The 12,169-nt window shown below is 38.4% G+C and overlaps 1 protein-coding gene across 1 annotated transcript in view; it reads left to right on the top strand.

The window, feature by feature from the left end:
* Positions 1 to 11,676, top strand: part of LOC104123686 (MDM2 binding protein) — a gene marked incomplete at its 5' end in the record, with an annotated part of 30,125 nt that extends 18,449 nt beyond the window's left edge. The window contains 6 exons of the mRNA XM_035891587.1: positions 1,981 to 2,076; positions 5,456 to 5,722; positions 6,572 to 6,818; positions 7,969 to 8,082; positions 9,871 to 9,936; positions 11,494 to 11,676. Of these exons, the coding sequence (XP_035747480.1) occupies positions 1,981 to 2,076; positions 5,456 to 5,722; positions 6,572 to 6,818; positions 7,969 to 8,082; positions 9,871 to 9,936; positions 11,494 to 11,529 (826 nt within the window). The remainder of the gene's footprint in view (positions 1 to 1,980; positions 2,077 to 5,455; positions 5,723 to 6,571; positions 6,819 to 7,968; positions 8,083 to 9,870; positions 9,937 to 11,493) is intronic.
* Positions 11,677 to 12,169: the final 493 nt, after the last annotated feature.

Genomic DNA, 12,169 nt, shown 5'->3' with positions numbered 1-12,169 from the left:
ATTGATACAAGGAGTTAATGGAGTAATTTTCAGGATCTGAACATCTTGTTAGAGTAAAGCCAACCTATACAAGAGTCAGATAGTCTTTCTTTGTAGAAGCAGAGCCTATACTATTTGTGCAGTGTGTCATAGACTGCTAGGAAAGCAAGACAATCTTTGCAGTCACTAGACTTCTATTTGTTGACCTTTTTAATGTTGAATAATAGAATTATTGGCTACAGCCCTCGATCCTTTTTTTAAACTTCATTATATGTAATCAGTTAAGAGGACTTGTGAGAGGGAAAGATTCTGTAAGATTTTGGAGACTTCTGTAAAATACTTACTGGAGTTTTGAAACTAACTTAAAGACGTTCCGAGTGGAGAATTCAAACAAGATAGAAAATATGTGATGAAGATGGAGTGTCTCCTACAGAGTTGTTAATGAATGCAGATGATTCAGGATTTTGTCTTTCGTTCCAGTTAGTTATGTGAGAAAGAAGTGAATAATCTGTTCACTACAAAAATGGTTTGTTAATCCCTGATTTTTCAAAAGCCTCCAGAAAAGCTTTATAGTGTAGAATACTTTGCTTCTCTTGAATGATTTGCTTTGAGCTATAGCTGAGTGAGGTCTGAATTTGAGGGGGTTTGCCTCATTTTGCTTGGAATGCTGCCAATTATTATGAGAAAGTTTGATGGTGAATCCTGTGCTTTGTAGTACATTATTGTAACTGAGACTCTCACATAATACTTGGAGATCTTTGATATCTAAGGGAAGTACAAAGCCAAAATCAAAATAAAGCAGACCAAATGTTTTTGCTTGAAGGCTACAAGGTCTGCCAATGTCTTATACTGTCTGTATGTATTTTGCTTCGTCCAAAAAGAAATCAGAAAACCTATGAAAATCCATAGCTAGATTGTTGTCTGGGAGGTGGTGAACCATTCCCTTTCTGACGTACCAGGTTGCTGTTCCTGTTGTGTCCAGCAGAACTCTGTACTCCTAGCTGCTCACCCCGCTAGCAGGCGCTCTGACTAGATTCTCTGGAATAATTAGCAGCTTTGCACAGTAGATGTTCAAGCACAGTGACTACAGACCCAAAGATTTTCCTGACCAACAGAAGGAAAAAAGAGATTTTATGATAGACTGGTGAATTAAAGTTTTCACTTGTTTTCCATGTTTGAGCTTAAATAGAGGTTGGATAGATTATAGAGTTTTGGCTGACAGTTTTTCTAAATTACCATCTTGCTAGATTCAGTATCACGTCTTTCATGGATGTTTTTCCCAGGTAATTTTTCCAGTGGTAATGGTGCAGAGACAGTATATGTGAGTAAAACTTGAAGCAATGTGTAAGTTTCAGATACTGCTACATCTTGCCTTCATCTCTTCCCTTCTTTAGAGATAATTGCGTGACTTTACAGGGCATGCTAGGATCTGGCAGCAAGCTCTTTCCGTCTGTCTTGCTATGGCTTATTCTGTTGAAATACTTTCAAATACATTTATATAATTTAGTTGCAGAGAGTTACTAGCTGGAATTCAAATGTCACAGGAGGTAAGTGGTTAGTTATGAAGCCTGGGAAACGTGACTGTTAGGTGAGACAAGAATTTGGAGGCTAAAGGGAAGGAATTAGCTGATCATAGCACTGGATTGAGAATGGGAGATCAGTTCCCCCTTTCTTTCAGTTCATTCTACCACTCAGGTGCCCCGTTGTGAAATGGGGTTGTAGTTGCCTGGTTTTATTGATAAATTATTTGGAGCAGTGACCTCTAAACTGGTTGAAATGTCTAAGAGCTGCTGTAGTAATAATAGCTCAGTAGGTATTAGTTGAACTTAAATTCTAACTTCAATAAAGATTTAATTTTCCATTGATGCTGTACCCCAGGGGCTTAGCTACAAGACATGCTGTTTTCATCTTCCTGTGTCAAGGCATTTGTTCTGACTTCTGGAAGTATAATTTATCCTGACTGTAACTAGTTAAAATAGATCTGTATTTTTTTCCTTTCAGTGAAAATGCATTCCTTTTGACACCAGAGCTTACTCCTCGGAAACTCAGAGGTCTGCCTTTTGAAAAAGCGGCTGGATGCCATTATCATGGACTTGAGTAAGTTTCCTGGCTTCTTTTCCCCAAGTTATTTTTCAGCTTCCAGTCAAGGTATAAGTAGAAACATTTCAAGCAACGTGAACATTAATTATGGAAAACTTTATGTATCCTTTTCCTTCGTTGGAACAATTTTGCGCATGCCACCTCTCCCTTTCTTCCCTTTATTTATTTATTCACTGGTTTAACTTGCAACACTCCTGCCTTAATGGTAATGTAAAATCATTTAAGTTTTTTTTCTAAGTTGTATTGCTGTAGCTATTCTCGGTGTCTCTGAAAATTTTAATTCAGAATTAGAAGTGGCAAGGGGGAAGAAGGTTCATTAGTACATGCCAAGTCCCTGGAGCAGCACACGAGTGAATGACATAAGTAGTTTCTACTTTGATATTAAATTGTAGGCACTTTCAGACTAATAGTCACGAGGTTTATGAGACCTGCTGTGAAGCTGCCTGTATGTTCAGGGAATGTGACAAGACCACCAGCAGGCAAGTGTTAGTGGTAAGAATCTTGGAAAGGATCGATGTGGTTAGGGCTGTGTTTACTCCCATACAGCCAGCATTAGTTATTTGTCAAAGCTTCAGACGGGCAAACATCGTATAATGTAGTTGTATAAAAATTGTTCAGAAAAATATAAATATTGTCATTGAGGAGAAGAGGAAAAGGCCCTACACAAATGCTAGGGTAGATAATTCAATAGTGTCTTGTGTGTAGACAGACTCTTGGTATTAATGCAGTATATATTAAGGAACGTGGTGGATACCAAGAATGGGCAGTTCAGTCTTCATGCAAATTCCTCCTAAAATCTCATTTGCAGATTATCAGAATGTGACTAATGATACTGCTGATATTTTTTTCCTATAAACAGTATAGAATATTTTGGTTAAGCCTGTTTTTAATATCCGGTAATTTTAGCCACGTTCTCTAGGGATGTGAAGCAGCCATTCTATCTGTTCAGCTATCTGTTTCTTCTCTTTTTCTAAGTGGTAACTCATGAGCCTGTTAGCCTTTTTAGGTTTGTAACAACAGGCACAGAGAGGCAACTGGGTAGATGGGAGAAATGCAGGTTTGTCCTCCCTGGTGTGGAAAGAAAGCGCTTGGCCATTGTCTGTTGGTATGTGGTGGCCTGCCTGACCTCAGCAGGGAGTGTGCATGGGGATTCAAATTAGGCACAGCATGGCTTGTGCCACCTCTTCTCACAGCGAAATACGACAGGTAGAGACCACAGGGAGGCCTGGATATTGTCGAGGGGAGAGATACCCTGGTGTATTAATGTTACAAGGGGAATGTGCTAGCAGTAAGGGAGGGAAGCAGTAGAATGAGATGGTAGAAACCAGTGTGAAAGGGAGGAACCTACAGCTGTACGACCGGAATATATTGTAGCAAGAGTTTCATACGGTCTTTTGGAACAGATGTGGTTTGTACCATGCAGTTGTGATTGCAGTTTCCATCTGCATAGCTGCTGTGTTTGTATTTGGAAGTAAAGTCTTGTCAACAAAAGCAGAGTAGCAGTTATGATTAAATCAAATTTCTGGTGTAATGAACCTGTGCCAAACACTTGAGTCCTGTGTTGCAAAGAGAAAGTATTTGCCGTTAAAGCAGAGTGAGTAAAATGGCAATTTAACTTATAAAGATAAAAACATTTTTATCTTTGTAGGGGATGTGATTACTCAGGGGACTGAGAATATAAATAAGGAAAATTAAATACCTTGAAATTTGTAACTTAAGAGAACTTACTCTTATCAGATAATGAATTTATTTCTAGTGGAAAGTGTTACTCAGCTGTAGAAATGGATTGCCTGGTCTGTTATTAGAAAAGTGAATTTCTCCCTGAGTATGAAAATACTCTGAAGAAAGTGGAAAAAATTTGATCTAGCAGTTTAACATGACTCCATGTTAAGAGGTAAAAGTGAAGAATATGTCTAGAGTTCCTAAGAGTAGGAAACATTGCTAAGGGGCTGGAAGGTGAGCTGAGAGATAGCTCACATTGTTCAGAATGCTTGTTAAGAAACGGATGGAATAGTATGGATAATACTGTCCTTTTTCCCTGCAGTAGAAGTAACGTAAGTTACTGGCCGATGAAACATTGGTCTCTTGCAAGGAATTTTGGAAACCATTTACACAAGAGAAAAGTTAGTTAAGATGCATTTTGTATTGTTATTTCATGGGGATGTTTCGCTGAGTTGGCACTGTTCGTTTGTTCTCTTTCTGCTCCACCATATTTAATGCAGTTTCTTCTTTTGATTTAGTTGATTAAACCACTTACTCTTTGTACTCACTGGGAAGCTGGCAAGCTTGTGCTTGTTCAGTGACACTTTTGTATTTTTAGCATTTAAAAAAAGTGAATCTCGTACAGCAGTGCTTATCTCGGACAAAGCTAAAGGTTGCGTTTCCAAAGAGTGCAGTTAGCAAAGAATCTGTACTAAATAGCATTTAAAACACTTACCATGTCCTATCTTCCTCAGACTTACGCTCCGTTAATACTATCTCACAGCAGCCTAGTTTTTGGCGCAACTCGGCTCTTCCTAAAATTATGTCAGTATTGTTGCATATTGGGATTCCTGAAGTACTCGTAACTTGCAAATTATATACATTTTACTTCGGGATGTTTTCTGCAGGCATTTCCTATGTGATTCTCCGATGGCATATGCACTGAAGAAATCTTGGGTTGTTTTTTTGATTTGGTCTGGGTGGGGTTTTTTGACTAGGAAAGTTGCATTCTCCCAGGAAGGGAGGCATATCGTATGATCATATTATCATATTAGAGTGTAACATTTTATATATAATAACCTGATATTTTCTAGGTCTCAAAGTTTTGGTGGCTGCTTGCAAGGTCTGAGGTCTGAAGATACTGTATCCATTATGGTGTGCTGGGTTCATCATGTGTTTGGGTCCAGAGCTATCCTCATTGCTCTTTTATTGGAGCTGCACACTGCTTAGCATGTTAACAGGGGTAACATCTGTTAAGTAGGGACTGAATATGAAAAACAGTAAAATCCAAAACGGAGAGACTGATGATACAAATGTAACCCAGAGCTGACTGTAAGGTGCAAAAAATCCATTGTCAGCATCCTAATCCATCACTTACTCTTCCAGGAAAAAGTACTGCTAATGTCCATGTAAATATTATCTGCAGGACCACAGGGTAAAGACTTACAAACAGTATATGATTCAGATTCTTGGAGTTAGACTTAGGTAGCTAAATCAGGCATGTATTAACTTATTGGGCTGTTTTAAGGTATCTTTCAGAACAATACAACAGTCCAAACAAAAAAAGTTTTGAAGGTTATATGATAGTCAAAAGTGAGTTGTTCTGGTGGTTTTTTTCAGGTTGTAATAAAGCAGAGGCTTTCTCTCACAGACTTGTCACCACTTTCAATTTTAGATATTGTCTAGATAACAGAAGAGCCTTAGAGAGAGATGTGGGGTATGCTGAACTTCAAACTCGTCTTATTCGCTATGAAACTCAGACTACTTGCACCAAAGAGTGCTGCCCTGTGCCCGTTGTCTTGAGCCCTCTCCCATCTCCCGCAGTCTTGTCAGAGCCTGGAAGTGTCCCTGATGGAGAGTCTTTACAAAGTGAATTCAAAACAGAGGCATCAAGGCTAAAACGCAGATCAAAAGACTTGGATTGCTTTTATCCCAAGAAAAGGTAATGCACCGAATAAAATAAATCCTTAGCATGAAACGTTTCAGTAGGCTCTTGTGAAACGCATCTTTTCTTTCATCTCAAAATGTTTTTAGTGAAGCTATCTAGACAAATGTTCTAGTTGTTTAATTCTGCTCTGTAGGTTCATTTTTTTTTTCTCAAGTGTGACCTTTCATTGATAGCGTTAGATTAATCAAAACCATGCAGCACAGGCAGTTTTCGTTTAAGAGATTTGGGTTGTATCTTGCAAAGTCTCAAGTGCCTTTGAAAAGATGACAGATAGCCTCATCTAGGACTGAAACTGTCAGTGCTGTTGCAGTACAAATAAACAACTGGAGGTTTAGAAAGCCAAGCACTGTACAAACAGAATAATTGAATTCCTAATCCAAAGGACTGCTAGTATAAGATGACCTACCAAAATTCAAACTTATTGTCAGCCTTGTTTATTAACGTCTTTTCTGGAAGACTGGTTTTTAAGACTTCCCGTTGTACCTTGTCCTCACTCAAGATGCAAACTCTTTGCGTCAATAAAAAATAACTGATATGTAACGCTACTTCTGAATTCACTTTTTGCTGTAATACTTCACTTTTTCCTCTTTCCAGTTTGATACCCTTTGCAATCTAATCACAGAAAGCCTTTCACAGAGGTACGGTTTTAGGAATACCCCTATCTTTTGCAGCTTACTGAATAGCTAGAAAAGAAGATGTGATTGTGCTTAGCGCTTCATAAATCGGAGTTTCAGAATCACTAATGCTCAGCAGCAGCCGCCTCTATAGCAGAGGCAAAGGCACCGAAAAGAGTCAGTACAAATCTAAAAGTTCTTATAATTTTGGGGTTTGTTTCCTTTCCAGGCTAACCAAATCTGAGAGTACAGATTCTCTCCTCTCTCAGGCAAGCGGAAGTAATGGGAGTCACTGCACGGTTGCTGTAACGAGGAAGCGCTCTGAAAGATTGGTTTCTTTAGCTTCGATGCCATTGAAACAGCCTGGTCAGCCCCACAAAGTAACTGCTCAGGTTGGCTCAGCAAGTCGCATAAGTGCAACCGAATCTGAGACTTCAAAGCCAGCTAAGGAATCTAGATCCCAGAAACATACAAGGGTAAAAGTCTATGTTGTTTGCTTAGTGAAAAAGCATCTGCTTAACTTCTATCCATGTGACTTGATTTTTTAAATTTTTTAACTCAAAGTTGAGCTGTCTTCATCTCTATTTGCTACTATTAAATTTCATTCTGTTCACTTGTGTAAGTGAATCCTGAAGGCATTGAAGAGTGCTGCAGAAGCAAGGAGTGAAAAAATGTGTAAGGAGTCTTATCTCATGCCCAGGCAATTAAGGCTGAGAGAGATAACCAACTAGGAATAAAAAAGGTGGGAATGGATAGCAATGAATAGGAGTTATGAAATGTAGAAAATTGAATACAAAACCTAAAGGCACCAAAGAAATATCTGTGCTGGAAGGGTCAAAGCCATTGTGGAAAAATGGACTGTTCTGAGGATAAAAAGATATTCCAGTGTCTGTACAAGTCCATTAATTGAGATAACATTTTAAATGCTTTGGTGCAATAATGTTTAATTAATAGCTGCATATATTAGGAATGCCACTTTTTAAATACAGTACACAAAACTGTTTCTGGCTTGGTGATACTAATTTTAAATTAATCCCAGGGTGCTAGAGAGGCCACTGCATGAATGTTGATGTTGTACTGTCAAAGGCAAGTTGGGATGACCCCAGTAAGCGTAAATTGGTGTGACTCATTCAGACCTGCAGCAAAGTTTAAACATCTCTGATATAGAGAATGTCAGAGTAAATTTTCTAATCTGACTGTAGTGTCTGATTTTTTTATTTTTTTTTTAATATGGATGTGTCAAACAAGGAATATCAATGTAAAGAAAAGTTATGTATTTTATAAATACTATATATATAGTATTTTGGAGAAGAGAAAACCCAAGCCATTATCAATATTTTTCTGTCTTCCAAGCCCCATGTGAATATTCACTGATCTTTTACATTGCTTTGACATGTAAGCATTTACTTAATTTTTGAGATGAAGGAAATGGAAAGAGATTGTTAGATAATCCTGCCCAAATTTGGTCAGAGGGTTGATGGCATTTGGGCAGGAGATTAAAGACAGAGGCAAGATCCAAAAAGATCAGGTGTATTATGTGTTTGTGGGTTGTTTTTTTTTCCCTTGGACAATTTTTTGTGCCAATAATTGGGATGAACTTTTGAGTGTGTTTCTGTTGTTTCCAAGATGCTGAAGGAGGTAGTTGCTAAGACTCTTCAAAAACATGGAATTGCAGAGGATCACAAGTGCTTTGCATCATGCAGCCAGCGTCTATTTGAGATATCAAAGTTCTACTTAAAGGTAACTAGAAGTCACGCTCTTACAGTTGTTTGTTCTTAGTTAAGTGAATCCATTCCTGAATAAAACTTGAGATGGACTGTGGGATATTGAGACTTGATTAAGCTAGTAATTCCTAGTGGTGTGTTAGTAGTGTGTGCATAAGCCTTTGGACTTGTTGTCAAATGCAGGACCTAGTTCTACAGTATATTTTGGTGGCTATTTGTTTTTAAACCTTATAAAGCAGTAGTCTTTTATGTGAGGTAACATGTTAAAGCAGTGGTCTGTTAGGTAAGGTCAAGCTTATACCATATTGCTTCCTTGGCTGTTGTAGCTGTCTCCCAGCCATAGCTGTGACAGCTCAGCTTCTCCCTTGTTCTAAGGCTGTTGGCTCAATAGGTTGCTTACACAACTGACTGAGAAATTCTAGTTCCCTGACATGCTCACAGAAGTCCTTGTAAATGCATTGTAAATGTGCACAACTGTCTAACACGTTCTGACTTGGCAGCACCGTGTAGAATGGCATCAACCTCATTTTTAGGAGGAGATGAGAATTATTTCCGCAATACCTAGGAGACTTTGTGAATCAATGCTTGAGCCCATGTTACTTAGTCTAGGCACAAAATAGAGTTAAGTTACAGTACAGGGTGTTTAAAAGCTGTTGCTCACAAGATGAGCTGCTGTTTCTGTTCATTTGCATGCGTTTAGCCTACCACTGTTTGTGATCTAACTCACTTGACTGAACTTCAGTAAAGGTGATTTAAGCTAAATGAAGTTGCCGTTGAAGAGGGCTGAATGCTTACACAGACAATTAGAACATCTTGCTGATGAGCACCAACTTCTTAAATAATTACAACAGAGTTGCGCAGTCATTCCATAAGCACTCCCAAAATCTCCCTGAAATGTGCCCTGAAGGAAGTTCATGTAATCCAAAATCAGAAAGAGCTGCATATAGGGATGAGTGCGTAGGGCAGATCGGATGGGTTCATGGTTCTGTTCTAAGTAGAAGAGCAAAAGGAAGAGTACTGCAGCGATCCTGTCCTTCGGAAAGCTGATCTAGGGGGAGGTGTAGCAGGATTTTGTTCGCCTGAACTGTCTCGCAGCCCCGAGTCTGTAGGAGCCCTCCTGTGCTGTGTGCTTCAGAAGCAGGATGGCAGGGTTAGGTTAAAGGTTGGACTCGATGATCTTGAAGGTCTTTTCCAACCAAAGTGATTCTATGATTCTATGGTTCTATGATATCATAGGTATCATATTCCTCTGGAGACAAGTAGTAAATGAATTTTCTTAGTTTTCCTTTCTCTTTAGGTGAAGTTATGTGCTTGCTTTGTTTAAGAGACTGGATTAGGTTGGGCTAATTGGACTGCAAAACAGACAGGGCATTCTGGGTTTTTCCTTTCTTGCGCTCATTTTCTTTCTCCATGTCCTCTTTGCTGTTCTTTGCCAGAACTTTGTATTGCAGTCTAAGTGCACAGTTGATTTTCATGTTTATATGGAAATAAGATTTCAGTCAAGACTGTAAGAACATTGAATATAATTTAAGAAAAAAAAATACATTTCTGGAAGTGTGCGGAAGGTTAGGAAAAGTGTGACTCAGTTGTTTGGTTTGGACTGCTGTAGGGATTTTTTTGAAATAAATTTAGATAATTTCTTTTTTTAAAAAAAAAAAAACCAAATGCCAAAGTCAAATAGTTCTGTGGTTCTGAACAAGGTGATAAAAGGGTAACACCTCCCCTGGTTATTAGGGCTCTTATAGTCCAAATCAGTGAGCATATGAATCTGCTAATTTCTGTGGCTTTGTGTTTTCATATTTAGGATCTTAAAACTTCTAGAGGACTTCTGGACGAAATGAAGAAAACAGCAAACAACAATGCTAAACAGGTAAGACCATCTGTGTCTTTGTTCCTGTAACTAGCCAAGGCTAAATGTAGCTGTGCCAGCTTGGCTGTAGGCTGGTTTAGTCCACAGCTTTAAGGGATGACGAGATGCATTCCTGTGGCTGTGGATCTCGTTTCACTCTCTGATCTCACAAAAACTTCCAATCAGTAGTCCCGTGACAAAATTGCCATTATGCAACTGGTTTTAGGTGGTATTCTGTCTATAATATTTAGATATTCAGATTCTAGATGGTATTCTAGTTACAGCTGCCAATATGATGTGCCACAGTGAGAAATGGAAATGGAGGCAATAAATGTTTCCTTATCACTTGGGGAAAAAAAAAGGAGAGATGAGATTTTTCTTCATATGAGAGAAGCCTGGATCATTAGGGAATTCTTCTTTCCTTGTGTTGAAGGAAATAATGTTTCTTTTCAAAAGTTAGGAAGCAATAAAGGGATCTATAAAAGGAAATAAATTTCTTAAAAGAAGCAATGAAAATTAGAAATTTTAAGCTTGGGAATAACTGTAAGCACAAGGGATACCAGATGAACTTATTTGTGTGTAAGGTGGGACTTAGGTGGACAGTAGCACAGAGTAAATGACAGGATTAAATACTCCTGTCCTCCAGAAATTAAGTAACTCTGATTTAAATTCTGAAAAACATGCCGAAGTGACTCCATGATTTAAAAAAAAAAAAAAAAGTATCATGTATATTTACAGTACAGTTCTTAAAAAAATAAATTAAATGGAAGGATTTTGACTTGGTAGTTAAATAAGAAAACCCAAACTCTTAAGAAAAACTGCTGGATCCCCACAGACTATATTCTATGAGAGCAGTACTTATTGTGTTCTGTACTGCGTTCCCTTGTGAATTGCTTCCTACAGCTCATAAGGTTTCAAAAACTACAGAGGTTGTGATGTTTGCTGTTGAACTGGGATATTGTGCTCATACGCTGTTTCTCACCACCATCTTTGTCTGAGGAGGCCAGCTGGTAGTTTTAGGTGTGTTTGCTGTTGGCAAAGAGGCATTAAAATTGGGGATCTCTTAAGCTGGCCACCTCTCCCTGCGTTAGAGAATACTTTGAACCTCCCTTACAGAAAGTATAATTGCTCAGGACTTGTCAGTTGCCTGAACAACTGCCCTGCCCGGGAAACTGCAGTAAAAATGGTGGCAGCTACAGCACTGTACAAATTATTCTTTATCCTTTCTTTTACAGCTCTAGGAATTTTTTGTGCTGGAAACACGAGCTGGTTAGTGTTGTGTGTGCACCTTATTGCTAGTCCATGGAGAGAGCGGGGTGAAGTAGCTCAGTTCAGGGGATCTAAAAATGTCTTTTTCTGAAGACAAGGAATTCTGTAAAATTAAATACAGTTCGTGGGTAACGCTGTATCCTCTCAGTTTATTAACAACTCTTTCTCCTTTTGAATGTATTACTTTTAAATCCTCTTTAGTAAACGCCACACGGGTGCTGATAAAGAAAGACTTGATAAAGTGCATGAGATGTTCTCAAGTTGCTTTCCAGAACTGCAAACCATGTGTTTTCTCATTTACTTTCCCAGGTGATTGAATGGGTTTTGGAGAAGACTGGCAAGTAGAGGTACTGCATGGGTGCTATTCACACCTTCCTAGAAACTGCGGAGGGCGAGCACTTCTGATCCGAAGAAAAGCATTATACGGCCTGCCATCTACACACTGGAAGGACTTTGGTCAGGGCAATTATATAGACTCAGTTCTCAAGCACAGTAGCGTGTTTTGAAAGTTTTTTATACTGAAAGTTTTAATTTTTTAAAAAATGCAAATGAAAAAAGGTTTTATTTTATATGCATATTTATTATGTTTCATTGTTAAAAGGAATATAGCTTGACTTGCTTTGATAAAGCTCTGTATGTTTTTCAATCCATATATTTGGTTCTTATGTGAATAAAAAACCCACCAGTTTTAATTACAAAACTACTTTGGTTTACCTTTCTGCGTGAAGACCTCTGTTCTACTTATTACCACTTACTGTTGTATAAACAGATGTTTACAGCGTTGAACGCTGACATTTTATAGAATAATTAAGAACAGTTCCTATTCTGCAGGTGAAAGCAAACAGAGTTCGAGTCACAATTAACTCTGTGTTATAGTATAACGGGAAAAAAAAAAGGCACATCTTTTGAAATTATGCAAGGGCCCATTAAAGAAAGGATCATTGTTTCACAAGCTGAATTTCCGGTATAATTTCATGTGTGCTTT

This window comes from Egretta garzetta, unplaced genomic scaffold (assembly GCF_000687185.1).
Source record: "Egretta garzetta isolate BGI_Z169 unplaced genomic scaffold, ASM68718v1 scaffold13, whole genome shotgun sequence".
Lineage (NCBI taxonomy): Eukaryota > Metazoa > Chordata > Aves > Pelecaniformes > Ardeidae > Egretta > Egretta garzetta.
The sequence above is the reverse complement of the archived record's forward strand: the minus strand, read 5'-3'. Positions and strand labels throughout refer to the sequence as shown.